The 22,334-nt window shown below is 52.2% G+C and overlaps 1 protein-coding gene across 2 annotated transcripts; it reads left to right on the top strand.

The window, feature by feature from the left end:
* Window positions 1-1,183: 1,183 nt before the first annotated feature.
* Window positions 1,184-13,145, top strand: SLC2A8 (solute carrier family 2 member 8). 2 transcript variants are annotated; one of them, XM_064377825.1, is made up of 10 exons: window positions 1,184-1,239; window positions 1,329-1,491; window positions 1,793-1,999; window positions 4,053-4,152; window positions 6,650-6,846; window positions 7,790-7,933; window positions 8,088-8,196; window positions 10,167-10,340; window positions 10,665-10,810; window positions 12,348-13,145. In XM_064377825.1, exons 1-10 carry the CDS (start codon window positions 1,184-1,186, stop codon window positions 12,483-12,485), a joined length of 1,434 nt encoding a protein of 477 aa, XP_064233895.1. In that variant the 3' UTR covers window positions 12,486-13,145. The 2 variants fall into 2 exon arrangements, with proteins under 2 accessions (XP_064233895.1, XP_064233893.1); XM_064377823.1 differs by lacking the exon at window positions 10,665-10,810.
* Window positions 13,146-22,334: the final 9,189 nt, after the last annotated feature.

Below are 22,334 nucleotides of genomic sequence, written 5' to 3'. Positions count from 1 at the left end.
GTCATCCCCACTTAGAGATGAGGAAACACAAGGCCCAGAGAGGGATTATAAGCCAAGCCTCTTACTTCCATGCCCTGGCTCTTTCCAGAATTATACCCGCACTCCACCGCAGCTGCCTGCACCCAGAGTGTCGAGTATGAATTGGGTACAACTGGTGAGATCCAACAGTGCCTCATCATTCGACTTGGGTGCACACGAGAAGTTGCCATTCAAATCCCCAAGGAACTCAAACTTTGGAGGCAGGTAGATGAAGATTCAAGAGTCAGGATTCCCTGTGAAGTGAGTGAAACTTATGAGGGAGCGTGGCGCCCAGATCTGTCACACAGGTGACAGGGACTGATGGTTCCACACAGTGGTGGGGGACCCCTCCTACCACTGGTCCTCAGCACCTGTAGGCCCGAGCCTTCGGCAATCTGGAAGGCATGAAGGTGGGTTTCGGTGTACAGGGCCACGCCTCCGCCCCCAGCAGCTCAGCTGGAGCATCTGACCAGTCTCGGCGTCCGAGAGGAGAGGGAGGCGGCCCAAGACAGTCTTTTTGGAGGATCCCTCCCCTGCAGAGCTGGGCCCAGGCAGAGGTCGGACGCCTCCAATAAGGCCCCAGGGCAGCGATTAACGCGGGGCAGGAAATGCAGACCTGACCTAGGGAGGTCTGCAGCTACTCGGAGTTGGGGGCAGAAAGTCAGGGCTGAGGTCCACGTGCTCCGCCTTTGCCCCGCCCCTACCCTCATTGGTCGAAGCTAGATTGAGAGGAGGTGCCAGGCAAAAAAAAAAAAAAAAAAAAAATTCCTCCCTCCAATTTCATTGGGTAGCCCAGTTCAGAGGCAGCTCTCTGGCCCCGCCTACGGCCTCGCACCACACTCCAACTGGGTGGTTGTGCTCCCAGACGGAAACTCCGCCCCCCCTGTACTTAGGCCTCTCCGTCCTAGGGGCGGTTCCAGCGCGCTTTGCTAATTGGCTCCATGCTTCCATTGGTCTGCTTTAATATGAAGGGCGGGTCCTAGCGGATTCGCTAACCCCGCCTTGCATTTCTATTGGCTGCTCCTGCACTGCTGTTCTGATTTCGTTCCAGCCCCGCCTCCCGCCTCCCACCGCCCATTGGCTGCGAGAAGCCGGTGCGGGCCGCACTCGCGGGGCCCGTTTCGGTTCACGCGCCGGAGCCGGCAGATTGGCGTTGGCCGTGGATATGATCCCCGAAGACCCTGAGGAGACCCAGCCGCTTCTGGAGCCGCCTGGCGGCAGGTGAGCTGCGGGGAACCCGGGCCAGGACGCGGCCTTGCCCTCCCGCTCCTCCGCGCCCGCTCCGCTCACCCTCCACCCTGTCTCCGCAGCGCGCCCCGCGGCCGCCGCGTCTTCCTTGCCGCCTTCGCCGCTACCCTGGGCCCACTCAGCTTCGGCTTTGCGCTCGGCTACAGCTCCCCGGCCATCCCAAGCCTGCAGCGCGCCGCGCCCCCGGCCCCGCGCCTGGACGACGAAGCCGCCTCCTGGTTCGGGGTGAGGCCCCGGGCTCACTCCTCCAGCCCCGGGACCCCGCATCCTCCCCTCAGGACGGGCATCGGACCCCTCCGCCTCCACCCCTCCCCTCAGGACGAGCATCGAGCCACTCTGCCCCCAACCCCTCCCCACGAGATGGGCATCCGGCCCCTTCCCCCCCACCCCTCCCCTTAGGACGGGCGCTGGGCCCCGTCTCCCCAGCCTAGGGTCGCCCACTTCCCTCTGAGCCCGCGGGGGTGGGCGGAGGGCGAGGACGGGCCGCGGCTTCAGCGCCTCCTCCTCAGCCGCCGCCCGCCCCCAGGCCATCGTGACCCTGGGCGCCGCGGCAGGGGGTGTGCTGGGCGGCTGGCTGGTGGACCGCGCCGGCCGCAAGCTGAGCCTCCTGCTGTGCTCCGTGCCCTTCGTGACCGGCTTTGCTGTCATCACCGCGGCCCAGGACGTGTGGATGCTGCTGGGGGGCCGCCTCCTCACCGGCCTGGCCTGCGGTGTTGCCTCCCTTGTGGCCCCGGTGAGTGTCCCGTCTCGGGGCCTGAGACCGAGGAGGAGTGGGACAAGCCGCTCCCCAAATCTGGGTGCGCAGCTCCCCCGGCGGGACCTTCTGGGTGCCAGGCCTGAAGTCCCTGCGTTATCTCGTAGTCCCTCCCTTCGACCCTGGGAGGGAGACTGCTATTATCTCCATTTTACACTGAGGTCATGACATGGAATCTTGGAAAGATGAAGTCCTTTGCCCAGGCAGTGTCCACAGCTAGTCAGAGGAGAAGCGGCGGCTGGAACCCAGGGTTGCCCCGCTTAGCCGTGCCCCTCTTTTGCTCTGCAAACCTGCAGATGATCCACAGGAGCCCACTCCTCACACTATGGTTTTCATCCCTGGCTTCCAGTCACTGACTGCAATTAGCAGGAAGTTCCTGTCCTGATTTGTCCTGGGGTTGCTGCTGGCCTCTGCTTTCCCCTTCCCTTCTTACAGGCCAGCCCCTCTGGCTTCCCCATCTTCCCCTTCTCCCTCTCGTGACCCAGGCTGCCCACAGCTGGGTCAAATCCCAGCTCTGCCACTGGCCTGAGCAGTGCCTCCCTGGGCCTCAGTTTCCCTTTCTGGAAAACAGGGATTATGGCATTAGCCCCTGAGGTAGCGGTCAGGATTCAGTGGTCAGGATTTACTACAAAGTAGGTAGCGTCTGTGAGGTTTGTTCTTGGGTTCTTGCTGAGTTTAAAAAGAAGAAACTGAGGCTAACACAAGAAGATCCAATATGAAGGAATTTATTCAGGCTCCCGGGCGAGGTTCTGCAGTCCGACAGGAGGGGCCGGAGAAGTCGCACGGACTCCTCTCAGACGTGGGGTTTTATAGGCGGTGAAACAGTTCGATTGGTTTGGGAGAGCAGGGTGTGGGCAAAGCAGGACTACTATTGGGTATGGTTACAAGCATTTGTTTGAAGGCCAAGCTGTGCGAGAAGGGGAGGAGGGAACATGCCCTAGCATGTCCGAGCGGACAAAAGCCGGGGCGGGGGTGTGCGACCGAGCTCCCGGCGAGGCCACCGGCCTTACAGTGTCTACTTTGCATAGACAGCCCCTGGCATGGCTTGTGGAGGACTGGACCCTGACAACTCGGTGACCCATGAACTGCCCCTGGTCATGGGCTTAGACAATACCTCACCCGAGTGAGGTTGAAAGCAGCCACTCAGTGCTCATTTTACCAACATTTGCTGAGTAGGAGCAGCAGCTGGACTGAGACAGAATCTCGTGCTGTCGCCCATGCTGGAATGCAGTGACACAACTGCAGCCTTTACCTCCTGAGTTCACACGATTCTCCTGCCTCAGCCTCCCAAGCAGCTGGGATTACATGCACACACTACCACGCCCGGCTAATTTTTTGTATTTTTAGTAGAGATGGGGTTTCACTATGTTGGCCAGACTAGTCTCGAACTCTTGACCTCGTGATCCACCTGCCTCGGCCTCCCAAAGTGTTGGGATTACAGGCATGAGCCACCGAGGCCCGGCATCTTTGGTTTTTTTAACTGGGCAGAAACACACCTGTGTTAGGGCCTAAGCTATGGAATAACCTTAGATGATGGGTGAGGACCTGGTGGCCTGTGGGCCCAGGAGGGAGCAGTGGCAGCCACTGGTAGTGACTGAGGTGGAGAGTTCCTACTTCTGGTCCAAGGCCACCACTCAAAGCGTGGGTCTCGGGCTAGGATCCTGGGTGGTCGTCACCTGGAGTTCGTTAGCAAGACGGACTCTTTCCCCTGCCCAGACCTACTGCATCAGAATCTGCATTTTATCCAGGGTGTCTGTGCACATTAAACGAAGGCTTGAGAAGCTCTGTGCCCACCGCCTCTTGCCATCACATGCAGCCCTCTCCATTACCCTTAATCCTCTTTAAACACCTGCCAGAGATGATTCAGTGATGGGGACCTAGGGATGGCTCTGCTCACCTGGGCAAGTTCCACTAAGGGCCCTCAAGGCCTGCCGTAACCCCAGTGAGGACTTTCCTCAGCTCTGAATGACTGAGATTTTTTAGTTTTAAGAACTCCTGGAGCCCAAGTAAAGCCTCATCTTATTGCTGGCAGGTCTACATCTCTGAAATCGCCTACCCAGCAGTCCGGGGGCTGCTCGGCTCCTGTGTGCAGCTGATGGTCGTCATCGGCATCCTCCTGGCCTACCTGGCAGGTATAGTTGTCATTATCTCTTGCTTCCTGTTCGTGGTCATGTGACCATTTTACAGATGTGTAAACAGATTCAGGGAGGTCAAGGGACTTTTCTGAGGTCACACAGCTAGTGCCCAATGTGCCAGGCTCCAGATAACCTTCCTGGGACCTTGGGATAGGTGGGTCTGAGTTCCAGGGAGAGCTGGAGAAGGTGATATCCTCATCTTCCCTGAAGCCCCCTCTAGGGGTGTAGGAAGGGCTGACTGGTTAGGGCAATACCTTACTGTGCAGTGACGAACAAGAGGGCTCCAGGGGTGGGTGGGTCCCTGTAAAAATCTTCAGCCCAGGTGCCTGAAGGGCTGAGCAAGTACCCTTGAGAATGTCAGTGCTGTATTCACCATGTTAATGAGTTGCAATGTGAAGAAGTCCGGTTCCTGGGAACCCCGAGGGGCAAACCTGGGCCAGCATGAAGAAGCTTTAAAAACAGGGCGGCCAGGTGTGGTGGCTCACGCCTGTAATCCCAGCACTTTGGGAGACCAAGGCGGGCAGATCACAAGGTCAGGAGTTCGAGATCAGCCTGGCCAAAATGGTAAAACCCTGTCTCTATTCATAAGGCAAAAATTAGCCAAGTATGGTGGCACCTGCCTGTAATCCTAGCTACTCAGGAGACTGAGGCAGAAGAACTGCTTGAACTCAGGAGCTGAGATTGTGCCACTGCACTCCAGCCTGGGCGACAGATCAAGACTCTGTCTCAAAAAAACAAAACAAAACAAAAAAACGAGGGCAGTCTTCAAATCTGACCATCCTGGGTTTGGGGATAGCCTCTCCTACTTGCTGTGTGACCTTGGCCAAGTCACACCACCTCTGGAAGCCTCGGTTTCCCTGTCTTGAAATGGACATAACCTCTAGTCCAGTACCTGTCCATTAAATTAAGTGACACATGAAAAGTGCCTAATAGTGGGTTCCAAATGAGAATTGTCAAGGGATGACCTGAGAACCACAGGGGACCATCGGGGTAGGAGGCCTTAGGGGCCTGACAGGCTGTGAACTGGCCTAGCGCACAAGCCCTCTGCATCTTCAGGGTGGATGATATACAGGTCTTCAGTCTTTCATTTTTACCCATTTAACCACCCTACCTAATTCAGAATCCTGTCTGGCTACTTTGGGAGACTTGAGTAAACCAAAGCCCCCATGTGTGCAGGCGTTGACATTCATAGTTTGGGGGACAGGTACTGGGTGTCCCTCTACCCATGGCATTATCTTCTGAGCATCTTAACATGTACTTGTTGCTTCTCCTGCCTTTCACCAATCAATTTCTGTCAGTTTTGATCCACTGGGGTGGGTCAACTCTGTTAACCTCACAAAGTGACATGGTGGTGATACGTTTGCTTCACATTGGGGCAATAATGTTCCCACAACTAGACTTCATGGAACAACTGTCTGCACCCCAGCACAGAAGAACAATAGGATATCATGTCTATCTTAGAGGTATTTTTCCACTGGGAACTGAGGATGGGTAAGCCTTAGGCTTGGGAAAAATTAATAATTAGAGCAGGCCAGGTGTGGTGGCTCACACCTGTGATCCCAACACTTTGGGAGGCCAAGGTGGGCAGATCACAAGTACAGGAGTTCAAGACCAGCCTGAACAACGTGGTGAAACCCCATAATGTCCATGTCCCATCTCTACTAAAAGTAAAAAATTAACCGGGCATGGTGATAGGTGCCTGTAATCCCAGCTACTCAGGAGGCTGAGACAGGAGAATTGCTTGAACCCAGGAGGTGGAGGTTGCAGTGAACCGAGATCATGCTATTGCACTCCAGGCTAGGTGACAGAGCAAGACCCCGTCTCAAAAAAATAATAATTAGAGCAGCAATGCCCTAGATTGATTTATTCCAAGGCCCCTTTGTAAGAGAACCTTTTGACTTTATACAAGGCTAGATGATTCTGCAGTTACGCTGTCCTTCATACATCAAGACAGCGAAGTCCTCTCACCTCTCTACTTTCATGTATACTTTGAATAGATAGTGCATTCAAATGATTCAGCACTCAAGTGCCAGAGTGGGGAGATGTCCAGTGAAAAGCATCCTCCACCTCTGTCACTTTCCTGTCTTGGGGAGCCCGCATTGCCTGTTTCTTGGTAGCCTTCAGACAATCTATGCATATGAGGGATATGCATATTTTATCTTCCCTCCCCCACCTCTTGTACAAATGGTACCACATCATACCACGTGGACACGCAGCAAGCATTTCATCCTTTGTTTCATGGTTACATAAATGTTTCGCTGAACAGACGTAGCCTAGTAATGTCCATGTTGCCATGCCCACCATCACTTCTACAGCTGGTGTGGTTGGCCGGTGCCAGGTGCCTTCGTGAACAATTGTGATAATGGCAGTAGCAAACATGAGGCAGATGTGCAGAGGCAGCAAGGCCCCATCTCTAAAGCTGAGTCTTTGAGGCTGGCAAGGCCCAGGCTGGCTTGCCCTGGCTCTGACGCCAGCCTCCCCTGCCCCTCTGCAGGCTGGGTGCTGGAGTGGCGCTGGCTGGCTGTGCTGGGCTGCGTGCCTCCCTCCCTCATGCTGCTGCTCATGTGCTTCATGCCTGAGACCCCACGCTTCCTGCTGACTCAGCACAGGCACCAGGAGGCCATGGCTGCCCTGCAGTTCCTGTGGGGCTCCGAGCAGGGCTGGGAAGAACCCCCGATTGGGGCCGAGCAGGTGAGAGGCTGGAAGTCAGAGCAGACAGGAGTGGGACAGCAGTTAGGGGAGGGTGGCACAACCTGTTCCCAAGGCCACACACCTGGGAGGGCAGGGGACAGGGAGGTGCCTGTCCACCCTCCACCCTCAGCAAGGACAGGCCCAGAGTTATCCTGTCTTTGAGCAGGTGGAGACAGCTGGAGCCCCACGGAGCTGGGCCCTAGCCTCCGAGGTCACCAGCAAAGCTCGAGCCTTGATCCTTACTGTCCCAGGAAGAGAATAGCCAGGCCTGGTGGGGGAAACAGAGGCAGAGCTGAGGACTTGGATTTAACAAGGGAGTTGTAGGGCAGGGGAGAGGGTTAAGAGTCTGGTTTGAGAGTCACCCAGGTATGGGTTTGAAGCCCCCATGCTGCCCCTTACCTGCTGTGTGCCCTTCTGGTCTTTAAGCCTTAGCTCTTCATCTGTAACTTGGGAGTCAGAGTACATGCTTCACAGTTGTGGGCAGGGTTCAGTGGGGAAGGTGGGGCTTGGGAGGGTGGGGCTTAGTCCAGAGGGCGGGGCTCAGTGAGGGGTGGGCTGGGGAGGGTGGGGCTTGTTGAGGAGGGAGGGGTCAGTGAGGAGGGTGGGTTCAGTGGGAGGGGAGGGTCAGTGGAGACGGCCAGGTCCAGACCTGAAGCAGGTACTGGATGTGTTGGTGGTGGCAGGGATGAGGGCAGCAGCTTGCTCTTTGCCCAGATCACCTCTGTGTGGCTCCCCCCACCTATCAGAAAGTGCCCTGGGCAGGTGAGGGTCTTCTTACCTGACACATGGGGAGGCTGGGACTTGTCTGCACACCTGAGGACACAGGGGGCACTGGGATGAGCCGAGACTCACTCTCCAAGCCCTTAGGACAGCGGGCCCACAGAGGGGAGCCCCTTGCAGGAGGGAAGAGAGAGATCCTGATGGCCAATCTCCGTCAGAGCAGGGCTTCCACCTGGCCCTGCTGTGGCAGCCTGGCATCTACAAGCCCTTCGTCATCGGCGTCTCCCTGATGGCCTTCCAGCAGCTGTCGGGGGTCAATGCCATCATGTTCTATGCAGAGACCATCTTTGAAGAGGCCAAGTTCAAGGTAAAGGGGCCTCTGCCTGGCCTGCCTGGTCCAGTCCCCACAGAGATGGAGCTTCCTCCCCCAGCCTAGGGCCCAGCCACCCAGCACAGGCCTGTAGAGGGAGGGACCCAGCTCTCAGCTGATGCCCCTGACGCCTTGGCTCCGTCTCCCCCAGGACAGCAGCCTGGCCTCGATCATTGTGGGCGTCATCCAGGTGCTGTTCACAGCCGTGGCAGCCCTCATCATGGACAGAGCAGGGCGGAAGCTGCTCCTGGCCTTGTCAGGTGAGGGCTTGACCCTGTGCAGGATGGGTGCCCTGGGCCAGTCTCCCCGCCATGGGCTAGAGGGCCTTTGCCAAGGCCACCACATTGCAGGAGGAGGACAGGGGGCATTTGCGATGACAAACATCGTGGTCTAATGTGGCCATGATTCGACGGCAGCTCACCACCAGGCACTCGCAGCAGGCCTGTCCACGCTAGCGGTGCTCCCACACCATGCCTTTAACCTCTGTGGTGAACCCACCAGAAAGTACCAGCACGGGCCCAGCTTATGATGGGGAAACGGAGGCCAGGAAGGTGAAGTGACTCAGTGTAGGACACCCACACATTGGGAGCCAGATGTAGGGCTGTGGAGTGTCCATTATGCTGTGTTGAGGTGCAGGATATAAGAAGTAAAGAGACAGGACACTGAAGAACTGGTGAAGAGCATCAGGACTCGGGGCCACACCACCTGTGAGCGGAGAACAGCAGTGGCGGCCCCCAAATGCCCAAGAGCAACTGTATTTATTAGGTACAAGCAGAGGGCAGGGTCGTGAGTGAGGTCATCATCTATAGGCTTAGTAATAGGGCATACATAATCACGTGAGTTACAAGTGAGGGGACCACCCCATTATGTCACCTGAGCAGAGGTGGGGGGGGTCCGTGCGCAGCAGGGGGCCGTGCCGTGTGCAGTAGTAGGGGGTCATGTACAGAAAAGGGGTCCACCCCATTAGGTCACAGAGGCAAGGAGGTGGGCTGTGTGTAGCAGGTGTCATGCACAACACTTCTTATCTGGGACCTGGAGACTTCAAAGGATTTCTAATAGAAGGATACTGTAAGCCAATGCAGTGGGAGCTGACAGATTTGTGTTCTTCTCTTAAGATATTTATGGGAGGATGATTTGAGCTGGCATAGAAGCGAGAAAAGACTGACAGGGTGTACAGCTGCATGACTGGCCACACCAGAGGAGTTCTTCTCCCTTGGTTACTTCCAGGATCTCAGGCCTGAGGCCTACTTTCCACGGGAACTGGATGCAAGGTACTACAACTCCTTTATCAGGAGGAGAGGTACTTGCTCCAAGCCTGCCATACAGCGTATGCCCTTTCAGGCAGGGACGTCACCGCCTGGGTCTTTGGTTCTCATCCTGGTCTGGCTGTTTTCCCATGTACTGCTTCTGTTCTGTGACCGCTCTAGGCATTCCTCCTACTACAAACTACTCTGTGGTTATATGGAAGGATTCTATAAATCAGCACTAAATGTGTCAGTACAGCTCCGACTACAATACCTATATGATTATATAGAAAGATTATATAGAACTAAGTATGCTATATACATGTAAGCAGTAAGTTACACTTCAAGCACTAATTCCATAAACTAATATATGATTATATATGAAGGATTATATAAAGGAAACAGCTGAGCAATAACACTATAAACTAAGATATTCTTCAGGCACTAATTGTGCCTGGGGTCAGGACAGTTCTCCTTCCTCAGTGCCCATGGGGGATGTTACCCACAACTCAGGAGCTTGTGGTCCTTTTGGGCAAGTGACTTTACCTCTCTGAGCCTCAGTCTCCCCCTCTGGGAAATGGGGGTAATAGCAGCACCTCCCTCAGCGCTGTTGTGAGGAGTGGCAGGTGATCCACGTGAGGCCTTCAGCAGGAGCTGGGTACAGACATTTGGTCCTCAGTGGCTGCTGCAAAGGCGACTGTTGGGGCTGGGGGTTGCCCACTGCTGCTGCTGCTGCTGCACCCCTGCTTCCTCAGGCCAGAGGGTCTGCTCCAGGAACTTCCTGCGGTTCACTGAGGTGAACGTCCACAGAGGGGTGGCTGCCACCCAGTCAGGGCTCCTGGGGCCAAGGTGCCAGAATACCAAGCTGGCTGCTCTCTGGGAGCCAGACCCTACCCCCACCCCCGCTCCCGAGGTGTCCAGACCACACTGCTGTGCCCTGGGCCATTCTCCCGGCGCCCCGCCCACTGTCACCCTCCCGCCTGCAGGTGTGGTCCTGGTGTTCAGCATGAGTGCCTTCGGTGCCTACTTCAAGCTGACCCAGGGTAGCCCTGGCAACTCCTCGCATGTGGCCCTCTCGGCATCCGTCTCCACAGAGCCTGTTGCTGCCAGCGTGGGGCTGGCCTGGCTGGCTGTGGGCAGCATGTGTCTCTTCGTCACCGGTAAGGGGCCCATGGGAGACTGGGCGAGGAGTGGAAGGTGATCCCCCAGCCCTGCTCTGGCAGTCCTGGGCAGCTGGGGTCTTCCCCAGCTCACCTCTCGCATCGTAGATCCCAGGCTCTGCGTTGATAGCTCTGACCACACACAGATGCTGAACTAGGCCACTCTGCATTCCTTTCACTGAATCCCCTGATCAGCTCTCTGAGCAGCTCACATTGGGATCCAGCACCCCTCAGCCCTACAGGCTGGGAAGCTGGGTCTCTTGGCTCTGCGGCGAGCCAAGGAGCCCAGCCCTGTGGGCCCTGATGCCTGTCTCACTCTCGCAGGCTTTGCCGTGGGGTGGGGGCCCATCCCCTGGCTCCTCATGTCAGAGATCTTCCCTCTGCACGTCAAGGGCGTGGCAACAGGCGTCTGTGTCCTCACTAACTGGCTCATGGCCTTTCTCGTGACCAAGGAATTCAGCAGCCTCATGGTGAGCGCAGCCCTCTACCGACTGCATGTCAGAAAGAAGCACTTTCTAAAACCACTTGTATGGCAGAAGACCCAGGGGCGGGGCCATACATGCAGGCTGAGCCCCACCATGCCTGGGCCACTGGCCATCTTGGACAAGGCAAAGTAGAGGCAGATGGGCTGGGCCAGATGGGGAACCCAGGCTGTGACCCCTCAGGAGTCCTTGCCCGTTTTGGCAGTCAGATGGCACAGCTGGCTTCTCCCCTTAGAGACTGTCAGGAACGTGGGCCTTGAACCTAAGGTCTACATGGGAAGAGCTGACAGGACTGGGCTCCAGCCCCACCCTGGCTGTGTGACCTTGGGTATGATGCTTACCTTCTCTGAGCCTGCTTCCTTGGCTGAAACTGGAGGAGAGTAACAGCAGCTTGCTCTCAAGGCTGATGGGAGCATTCATTCAGCTCATCATTTTGTTGTCTTCTCACGGATGGACCAGCACAGTCATGGTCCCTGCCTCAGGGCTTCCCAGCTGACAGAGACAGCTCTGGAGTAGATGATCTGGTGGTTTATTCAGTCATTTGTGCCCTCAGGTCTCCTGACATGTGCCATGTCCAGCCCTATTCAAGGCACCAGGGACAGCAATGAACAAGATAGACAGAGTCCCCATTATGACAAGGACTGGAAAGGCCACGGCAGTGGTGGGAGAATGAACCCCAACAGGGCTGGGTTAGGACGTGGTGGGGTGGGTTGGTGAGGGGCCAGCCTGGAGTCTGTGCAGAGCCTGGCACCCACTTAGGCAGGGCTGCCCCAGGCTGATGCCTGGGGTGGAGATGACTTGCTGGGGGCTGGGAGGGGATGGGCAGCAAAAGAGGGAGGAAAAGAAGCCAAGAAGGAAGTGACAAAGGACCTAACAGTGACCTGGGGAGCCAATGTCCAGGAGGCCAGGAAAAGGCCTTCAAGGAGGGAGAGATCACCAGGTCCCAGAGGACGAGGAGCTGAGAAGCACCTTTTTAGTTCTGGCACATGGGAGATCATGGTGGTGGGGGATGGAGGGACAGGCTCTAACCGAAGGGGACGGCTTACTCCTGCCTTCATGCCACTAGCCCTGAGTCCCCATGTGCTCCTGGGGCCATGCTCGCTCTGCCCTGTCTCACCCATTCCCACCACACTCTGAAAGAACCCCCCAGGGGTCTCAGGGTGGGGCCAAAGCTGAGGGTGGAGGGTGGGTCTGTGGGCCCTGGAGTCAGACTTGGAGCAGGCGCCTAGCTGTCACTGGATAGCGGGTCTCTGGCCTTGAGGCAGTCACTTCATTGCTGTGAGCCTCAGTTTCCCAAGCCATACGACCTCGATACCTTGGACAGTGCTCGGCCCAGGCCACCAGACTGGATGCCAGATTATCCTCCAATTTCCCAGAGCTGGGTGGAGGTAGAATGGGTGTGGCCTTGGGCAGGACAGGCTGGGGTCAGAGGACTGGACCCCCTGGTGGCAGAGCTGCCTCAGTGATTGCATGGGGCCTCCTGGTTTCCCCCCATGTCCACCCATGGTCTTTCCTCTCTCTGTAGGAGGTCCTCAGGCCCTACGGAGCCTTCTGGCTCGCCTCCGTCTTCTGCATCTTCAGTGTCCTTTTCACCTTGTTCTGTGTCCCTGAAACCAAAGGAAAGACTCTGGAACAAATCACAGCCCATTTTGAGGGTCGATGACAGCCACTCACTAGGGGATGGTGTGAGCCTGTGACTCTGAGCTGGGCCCGAGCCCCGAGCCCCTGCCTGCCCCAGGGGAGCCAGAATCCAGGAGCACAGCCCCTTGGAGCCTTGGTTTGCAGGGTCTCTCCTTCGTGTCGAGCTCCCTCCAGCCCCCAACCTGGAGCTAGGAGGCTCACCTGCCTCCTGTTCCAGTTCCTGCTGCTGCTCTGTGGACTCGGGATCACCTTGGAGCTTTGCAGACCTGCAGTCAGCCCTCCACACATGACACTAAAGCAGCAGAAGGGGAGGTCGGCCTCTGGGATCTTTGTCTTCTGGCTGGAGGTGCTTTTGGAGGTTGAGTGCTGGGCACCTGGTCGTTCCTCTCATGTGGCTGCCTTATTGGGAAGGAACTTTGTTTGCCAAATAAAGATTGACACAAAAAATCAGGTCAGTGTCTCTGGGCTCTTTGTGAAAGCTCAGTTTGAAAAGGGCTTGTTCTTTATTCCCATGACTTCTGGGACTAGATGCTACCCAGGACACCCTGTGGATTTACTTTCTCATGGTCAGTCAAGCTTGCCCTTGGCACCAAGAAGTAATTTCTGGCTCCTTCCTTGGGCTCAGTTCCCTGAGTCATCAGCCATCAAATCTTGTTGAGTTTAAAAAATAAACAACAACAAAGAAACCTCTTGTTCTGTTGACTTTAACTGGAAGTCTTTTATAATTTTATTATTAATTAGCTAAGTAATATGTGTTCATTTTAGGAAAATTAGAAAACATTTAATTTTTTTTTTTTTTTACTTTTTTTTTTGAGACAGAGTCTCACTCTGTTGCCCAGGCTGGAGTGCAGTGGTGCAATCTCGGCTCACCACAACCTCCACCTCCTGGGTTCAAGCAATTCTCCTGCCTCAGCCTCCTGAGTAGCTGGGACTACAGGCGCACACCACCATACCTGGCTAATTTTTGTACTTTTAGTGGAGACAGGGTTTCACTATGTTGTCCAGGCTGGTCTTGAACTCCTGATCTCATGATCCACCCGCCTCAGCCTCCCAAAGTGCTGGGATTACAGGCGTGAGCCACCATGCCTGGCCTAATATTGTTTTTATAGCTGTTAACCAGCTGCTAGGCACTGTCCTAAGCAATTTACAAATATTAACTCATTTATTGGATAAACAATGATATAACTATTTTCAGCCACCACTTTGCAGAGATGATAATATCTCTGTTGAGATTTTGTTCTGCCAGGCACAGAGGCTCACACCTATAATCCTAGTGCTTTGGGAGGCTGAGGCGGGAGGACTGCTTAAGCCCAGGAATTTGAGGCTGCATCACTGCACTGCAGCCTAGGAGACAGAACTAGACCCCAACCCCCACCCCCACCTCCCAAAAAAAGATTTTGGTTTTATCTTGAAAGAGCTCATTTCTAACACAGACGTTATCCTGCAGCCCCAGCGCCTGCCCACTTTGGCATTTCCCTTTAAGTCACATAATGAAAGCAGAGAGCAGGGGCCTGTTTTTGAGGATACTAAAGGTCCAAAGCTTGGACCAGGCAGAGCAAGGCTCCAGATCAGATCAGTTTCTAGATCTGCAGCAGCTGCTCTTATTTCATTGAAATGTGTGAAGCCACGCACAGGACCCTGGACAACGCTCAGCTGTAGCAAATCCAGTTTCCCTGAGGGCCTTCCAGAAGCAGGGTCCTGTCTCCGAGCAGGAACATCTCCCCTGGCAAAGGCCGCACCTTGACAGTCGCATTCCCAACACTTGTGTGGCAGGCAGTCCACTGATCGGGTGAGAACCATACTGCTTTTTGCATCTCGATGTAGTAATCTTAGCAAATTGTCAAACACTTTTTTCCCAGACTGGTATAAAATTGTATGTGCTTTTGTAAACCTTTTAATAACAAAAGTAAAATACAAAAGGGCACCAGGCCTGGTGGCTCACGCCTGTAATCCCAACACTTTGGGAGGCAGAGGTGGGTGGATAACCTGAGGTCAGGAGTTCAAGACCAGCCTAACACGGTAAAAGCCTCGGCTCTACCAAAAATTACAACATTAGCTGGATATGGTGGCACATGCCTGTAATCCCAGCTATTCAGGGGGCCGAGGCAGGAGAATTGCTGAGGCTGAGGTGGGAGAATCACTTGAACCTGGTAGGTGGAGGTTGCAGTGAGCCGAGATTGTGTCATTGCACTTCAGCCTGGGGGACAGAGCAAGAATCTATCTCAAAAATAAAATAAAAATCATTAGAGGTATGTTCTCTTTCTACTGGCCTTGTGCCTGGAGGTTATGGATGTGGGGCTCTGGCTGCCCTCTTGCCACCAACTGGAGCTTCAGACTGAAGCTTAACATGGACTGAAGCAAGCATGTAGGAGATATGGGGAGGTGGGGGGAGATGATGAGGAGATAATGGGGAGATGATGAGGAGATGGGATGAGATGATGGGAGGTCGGGGGAGATGATGGGGAGATCGTGAGAAGGCAAGGAGTAGATAATGGGAAGATGATGAAATGGGATGAGATGATGGGGGGGAGATGATGGGGAGATGATAGGTGGGGGAGATGATGGGGAGGTGGGGGGAGATGATGGGGAGGCGGGGGGAGATGATGGGGAGGCGGGGGGATGATGGGGACAGGGAGAGATTATTGGGAGACGGGAGGGGATGATGGGGAGGCGGGAGAGATGATGGGGAGGCGGGAGGAGACGATAGGGACAGGGGAGAGATTATTGGGATGTGGAGGAGATGATGGGGAGATGATGGAGAGTAGGGAGGACATGATGCGGCGGGGGAGAGATTATTGGGAGGTGGGAGAGATGATGGGGAGATGAGGAGGCCGGAGGAGATGATGGGGTCGGGGAGAGATTATTGGGAGGTGGGGGAGATGATAGGGAGGTGGGGGGAGATGATGGGAAGGTGGGGGGACATGATGGAAAGGTGGAGGGAAATGATGGGAAGTACATATCAAAATGTGAGCAGTGCTGCCCCGCCACTTTACTTTTTGAAAGCTGCCTTGAGAATAAGCTTTCTGGGTCCAAATAAGCTTTCTGGGTCCTTTGCTCCAGCAAAGCCATTGATAACATGGCTTTAAGTTAGTAATATATAAAACCCAGACCTTCTTTATGAGTGTGGGGAGGAAGTGTTTATAACATTATGGTTACATAAACATCATTACCATAAACCCAGTGGAACGGACTCAAAGACATAATCCTATGTCAGCCTGTGTTATTCAAAAAGGAATATTCTAAGTATCAAGATAAAATGGATTTTTTCTTATTCTATGTCAGTTATTTAAAATAATGCCAGATTTGGATTTGTACCTTATTTAAGACATGAGAAAATTAATTTCTTTTTTCCTGGAGTTTTTGTCTTTTTTTTTTCCTTCTTAAGAAACATATCATTTTCTTCACCATTTGACTAAGGTCTTTTCCTTCTGTAATACGCCAGCCCTTTTATGGAATCCATTTATTTCTCCTTGCTGACCTATTATTCTGGGGGACCTGCTGCAAAGCTGTTAGAGTAGGTTTCCTTTTCATTGAATTCTTGGGTTAATTTCTCTGTTTCTTGGGTTCCACACCTTGCTCCTTGGATTCCATTGTAATTTGCAGGGGTACACCTTCACAGGGCTACCATGTCTGATACCAGTAATTTTTTCAGGACAGGTACAGAAGGAGCGAGTTTCTGCAGGCCTAAAAAGCCTTTATTTTACTGTCACTTTTTTTTTTCTTTTTTGTAGAGACAGGGTCTCACTATGTTACCCAGGCTGGTCTCAAACTCCTGGCCCCAAGTGATTCTCCTACTTCGGCTTCCTAAATTGCTGGGATTACAGGTGTGAGCCACTGTGCCCAGCTTACTGTCATTTCTGGATGGAAGTTTTGTTGTCTTTTAACACCCACTGTGGCTAATGAAAAGTACGTTGCCACTTAATTCTTTTGCAAGTTAACTATTTTTCTCCTTCAGTAGCTTTCATAATTTTCTCTTTGGCAACGTAACATATCATAGGCATGAATCTAACTGTAGGTTTTCATTTATCCCATTGTAACAGGAAAGGGGTCCCAATCCAGACCCCCAAGAGAGGGTTCTTGGATCTCATGCAAGAAAAAATTCAGGGTGAGTCCACAGAGTACAGCGAAAGCAAGTTTATTAGAAAAGTAAGGGAATAAAGATAAAGAATGGCTACTCCATAGACAGAGCAGTCCCGAGGGCTGCTGCTTGCCCATTTTTATGGTTATTTCTTGATGATATGCTAAACAAGAGATGGATTATTCATGCCACCCTTTTTTTAGACCATATAAAGAAACTTCCTGAGGTTGCCATGACATCTATAAACTGTCATGGCGCTGGTAGGAGTGTAGCAGTGAGGACTATCAGAGGTCACTGTCGTCACCATCTTGGTTTGGTTGGGTTTGGGCCAGCTTCTTTTTTTTTTTTTTTTTTTTTGAGATTGAGTCTAGCTCTGTTGCCCAGGCTGGAGTGCAATGGCGCGATCTCAGCTCACTGCAACATCCACCTCCCAGGTTCAAGTGATTCTCCTGCCTCAGACTCCCAAGCAGCTGGGATTACAGGTGCCTGCCACCACACCCAGCTAATTTTTATGCTTTTAGTAGAGACAGGGTTTCACCGTGTTGGCCAGGCTGGTCTTGAACTCCTGACTTTGTGATCCACTTGCCTCGGCCTCCCAAAGTGCTGGGATTACAAGTGTGAGCCATTGCATCCGACCTTGGGCTGACTTCTTTACTACAACCTGTTTTATCAGCAAGGTTTGTATGACCTATATATTGTGCTGACCTCCTGTCTCATCCGTGACTTAGAATGCCTTAACCGTCTGGGAATGCAGCCCAGTAGGTCTCAGCCTCATTTTACCCAGCCCCTACTCAAGAAGAAGTTGCTCTGGTTCAAACACCTCTGATACCATGAGATTTTGAATCTCAATACTTTCTTCTGGGAACTTGTTCTTCTTTATCCCAGCCCTGATTTTCTCTGTTCTCTCTCTCTGAAACTTCTAGTAGATACTGTACTTCCTGGCACAGTATCCTCCCTCAATTTTTCACTTATATACTTTTTTTTTTTTTGAGATGGAGTCTCTCACTCTGTCATGTAGACTGGTGTACAGTGGCGCGATCTCAGTTCACTGCAATCTCTGCCTCCTGGGTTCAAGCAGTTCTCTGCCTCAGCCTCCCAAGTATCTGGGATTACAGGTGCACACCACCACACCCAGCTAATTTTTTTTTTTTGTATTTTTAGTAGAGATGGGTTTCACCATCTTGGCCAGGCTGGTCTTGAACTCCTGCCCTCGTGATCCACCCACCTCATTCTCCCAAAGTGCTGGAATTACAGGTGTGAGCCACCACACCTGGCTGACTTATATTCTCTTTTAGTGTCTCTGTATTCTAGGAACTTTTTTAAACTTTATCTTCTAGCTCTTCTATAAAATGATCTGTTTTATTAATCATGTTTTAATAATTTTGATCCTTTTAAATGTATTTCGACCTATCTTGGTGAATGTTCCATGTGCAACTGAAAAGAATATGTACTGTGCTGTTGCTGGGTGGAGTGTTCTATAAATGTCACTTAGGTCAAGCTCTAATAGTCTGCTTCAGGTCTTCTGTATTAATCAGAGTTCTCCAGAGATTAAACTAATGGTTTGTGTTTAGGGGGGTGTATATATATGTAGAGAGAGATATATAAAGATATATCTAGAGAGAGAAATAAAAAAAAATCAGCACACATCATGGCCAGACACGGTGGCTCACGCCTGTGCTGGGAAGCCAAGGCAGGCAGATCACTTGAGGTCAGGAGTTCGAGACCAGCATGGCCAACATGGTGAAACCCTGTTTCTACTAAAAATACACAAAAAAAAAATTAGCTGGGTGTGGTGGCACACGCCTGTAATCCCAGCTACTTGGGAGGCTGAGGCAGGAGAATCTCTTGAACCTGGGAGGTGGAGGCTTCAGTGAGCCAAGATTGCACCACTGCATTCCAACCTGGGCAACAGCATGAGACCCCATCTCAAAAGAAAAAAAAAGAAGAAAGAAAGAAAAGAAATTAGCTCACATGATTATGAAGGCTGAGGTCACAAGATCTGCAGGGTGAGTCAGCAGCTGGAGACCCAGGAGAGCTGATGGTGCAGTTCCAGGCTGGAGATCCAGGAAGAACCAATATCACATTTCAAGTCTGAAGGCAGGAAAAGACTCTCATCCCCACTCAAGATAGCCAGGAAGCATTTTTCCCTTACTTTTGTTCTACTCAGGCCTTCAAGGGATTGAATGAGGCTCACCTCCACTGAGGAGGCAATCTGCTTCACTCAGTCTACTGACTCAAATGTTCATTTCATCCAAAACACCTTCACAGAAACACCCAGAATAATACTGGACCAGTCAGGTTGACACATAAAACTAACATCACATCTTCTCCACATTTTCTGTCCACTTGTTGTTTATTTTATTTTATTTTATTTTATTTTATTTTATTTTATTTTGAGATGGAGTTTTGCTCACATTGCCCAGACTGGAGTGCAATTGCACGATCTCAGCTCACAGCAACCTCCACCTCCAGGGTTCAAGCGATGCTCCTGCCTCAGTCTCCCGAGTAGCTAGGATTACAGGCATGCGCCACCATGCCTGGCTAATTTTTTTATTTTTAGTAGAGACGGGGTTTCTCCATGTTGGTCAGGCTGGTCTGGAACTCCTGAACTCAGGTGATCCACCCGCCTCAGCTTCCCAAAGTGCTGGGATTACAGGCGTGAGCCACCGTGCCCAGCCAACTTGTTCTATCACTTACTAAGAGAGGGTTGTTGGAATTTCCACCTCTGCATGTGTATTGTCCAGTTCCGCAGTTCTGTTGGCCTTTGTCAGGCACTTTGGAACTCTGTTCTTAGGCACCTGTGCATTTAGAACTGTAACACTGTCCTGATTGTTCCATCCTTTATCTTTAGGAAATGGCCCTCTTTGTCCCTGGTACTGCTCCTTGTTCTGAGGTCTGACCCTGTCTGATATGAAAATCACCACTCTGTTTTGGCAGTAATTTCTAATTCGGTCTTATTCCCTGTGCCTTTTTATTTATTTACTTATTTTTTTAATTTTCCTGGTTTCCTTGGTATCTTCTAAACCTGTGCCTTTTTTGTAGCATCCTGTGCTCTTTTATTTAATGGCTTGCCTGTTTGACTTTCCCTAAGGATACATATTTTCATTTTTTAAAAATCAGCTTTAGGCTGGGCATAGTGGCTCATGCCTGTAATCCCAGCACTTTGGAAGGCCATGGTAGGCGGATCACTTGAGGTCGGGAGTTCAAGACCAGCCTGGCCAATATGGCAAAACCTTGTCTCTACTAAAAATACAAAAATTAGCTAGGCATGGTGGTGCACACCTGTAATCCCTGCTACTCGGAAGACTGGGGCAGGAGAATTGCTTGAACCCAGGAAGTAGAGGTTGCAGTGAGCCGAGATTGAGCCATTGCATTCCAGCCTGGGCAGCAAGAGCGAAATGCTCTCAAAAAAAAAAAAAAAATTGGTCTGCAGACCTGTAATCTCAGCTACTTGGAAGGCTGAGGCGGGAGGACTGCTTAAGCCCAGAAGTTCAAGGTTGCAGTGAGCTATATGAGTGGTGCGCCACTGCACTCCAGCCTGGGTGACAGAGCAAGACAGTGTCTAAATTAAAAAAAAAAAAAGTAAACCAATCTATGAGAATTTATTCAGAAGTGGAGAATGCTAAAAGGAAATAAAAAGTCATGCGAGTAGCAAGGGCTGTTATTAAAGGGTACTAAGTGAGGCCCCTTCTGAGACCTAGGCTCAGACATCATGCATGGGAAGCAGCCAGCCTTGTGAGTGCTGCTAGTCATCACCCTGCAGGTGCAAAGGTCTTGGGGCAGGACAGAGGCTGGTGTGACCTTCTGAAGCCATTAACAGCCAGTGTGACTCTTAAAAGGAGAGGAAGGGGGCCCAGCATGTGCTTATAGAAGGAGGTAGCTGTCTTGTGGCCTTTCCCATGGCTGATTTCTTTTCTTTCTTTTCTTTCTTTCTTTTTTTGTTTGTTTGAGACAGAGTCTTTCCTAGTGGCATGCTCTCAACTCACGGCAACCTCCGCCTCCTGGGTTCAAGTTATTCTCCTGCCTCAGCCTCCTGAGTAGCTGGGATTACAGGTGCATGCCACCACACCCAGCTAATTTTTTTACTTTTAGTAGAGACAGAGTTTCACCCTGTTGGCCAGGCTGGTCTCAAACTCCTGAACTCAGGTGATTCACCTGCCTCAGCCTCCCAAAGTGCTGGAATTACAGGTATGAGGCACTGCTCCCAGCCTTGGCTCATTTATTTTCTCCGCAAAGCCATTTCTTCCGAGTCAGTGATTCTCAAACTGTATAGCATATCAACTAGAAGGATTGTCAAAACAAAGGCTGCTAAGCCCTTCCCCCAGAATTTGTTTTATAGGTGTGGAGTGGGACCCCAGAATTTGCTTTTCTAACAACTTTTAAGGGGGGTGCTGCTGCTGCTGGCCTGGGGATCCCACTTTGAGAACTACCACATTATGAAGGGGACAGGACACTGATTGCTCATGCCAGCTGAGAGGCAACACAAAGGAGAATCTTTTTAAGCAGTGTGTCTGTGCTTCAGGTCACACAAGGGCCGAGTCAGGGCAGCCAGGGCCATGACCCTTTTGGCTGCTGTTGGGAGGGGAGGGGTGGTACTTGCTCCTGGGTGCTCCCTCGTCTCCACTGTGCTATCAGCCAGGTGGGGTGGAGACAGCCTGAGGCTGGCCAGATCTTTCGGGGCCCTTCTCCTGTCTTCCTTCTGCCAGCTCAGGCCTCCTCAACACAGGAGGCCAGACAGAGGGGCAAGTTTGCCTCATTCTGGCCTCTTGGTCCAGGGTATGGAACACTTCCTCTTCCCCAAGCGTCCCATCCATCCCTGTCTAGTTATGCTTCTTCTCCTCAAGGTAACAAAGTTTCTCAGACAAGAAACCTCTCTAGTCACTTGAGCCCAATTCCTCTCTTCAGGATCCAGGACTCTCAAGCATGGGATTGGGATTACATCAGCAACACTGATGTAATCCTGATCACGGATTCAATCCTGAAACGACCAAGGCAGTGAGTCTAGAGTGAGGCCAGGTATTTCCCTGTGATCCAAAAAGCACTCTGCATGCACTTTCCTGAGAGTTGACAGGTCTGGGACACCTCTGCCAGCCTCACACCAGCTGGATCCTAGATTCCTGGTATCCATTCACTTCCATCTGGTTTTCTCATCCCTGCTGTGGTCAGCAGAATACCACCCTCCCATATCCATGTCCTAATCCCTGGAACCTATGAATATGTTACGTTACATGACAAAAGGGAACGGAATTGCCAATGGAATTAAGGTTGCTAATCAGCTGGCCTTAAAGATTCTCCTCAACTATATGGGTGAGCCCAGTGTAACCATGAGGGTCCTTGAAAGTGGAAAAGGGCTGCGGAGAGAGAACCACAGAGAGGGCAGCAGTGGAAGGACTCTGGCTGAGGCTGCTACTTTGAAGATGGCAGAACGGGCTGCAAGTTAAGGGATGCAGGTAGCCTATGGAGGTTGGAAAAGACAAGAAAAGATTCTCCCCTGGAGCCTCCAGGAGGAATGCAGCGCTGTCGACACCTTGATTTTAGCCCAGTGAGACCCATTTCAGTCTTCTTACAAAACCGTAAGCCCCAAACTGCAGATGCCTAAGGTAGTGAAGAGCTAACTCAAAGGCATTTGTGGGTGTGCCTTGTCCTATGGAGCGAATCCCATTAAGATTCATAGGAAGATCCCACAATTAAGAAGCTTACATTAGCAAAAATGCCACCAGCTGTGATTGAAAGGGACCGCGACAATACAAAATGAAGAGGCCTTAGCATCCCCACACTCATTTCTTTCCTGGG

The sequence above is a fragment of the Aotus nancymaae genome, unplaced genomic scaffold, assembly GCF_030222135.1.
Source record: "Aotus nancymaae isolate 86718 unplaced genomic scaffold, 86718_ANA_hifiasm-v0.15.2.pri h1tg000003l, whole genome shotgun sequence".
NCBI classification, from domain to species: Eukaryota; Metazoa; Chordata; class Mammalia; order Primates; family Aotidae; genus Aotus; species Aotus nancymaae.
This window is presented reverse-complemented; position numbering and strand designations above follow the sequence as displayed.

What these genes read in the sequence shown, in the direction of transcription:
- SLC2A8 (XM_064377825.1), top strand. Translation starts at nt 1,184, where the DNA reads ATGATCCCCGAAGACCCTGAGGAGACCCAGCCGCTTCTGGAGCCGCCT. An exon ending in TTGCCTCCCTTGTGGCCCCG is followed by an intron (nt 2,000 to 4,052) that starts GTGAGTGTCCCG and finishes TATTGCTGGCAG; the next exon opens with GTCTACATCTCTGAAATCGC. An exon ending in AGGAATTCAGCAGCCTCATG is followed by an intron (nt 10,811 to 12,347) that starts GTGAGCGCAGCC and finishes CTCTCTCTGTAG; the next exon opens with GAGGTCCTCAGGCCCTACGG.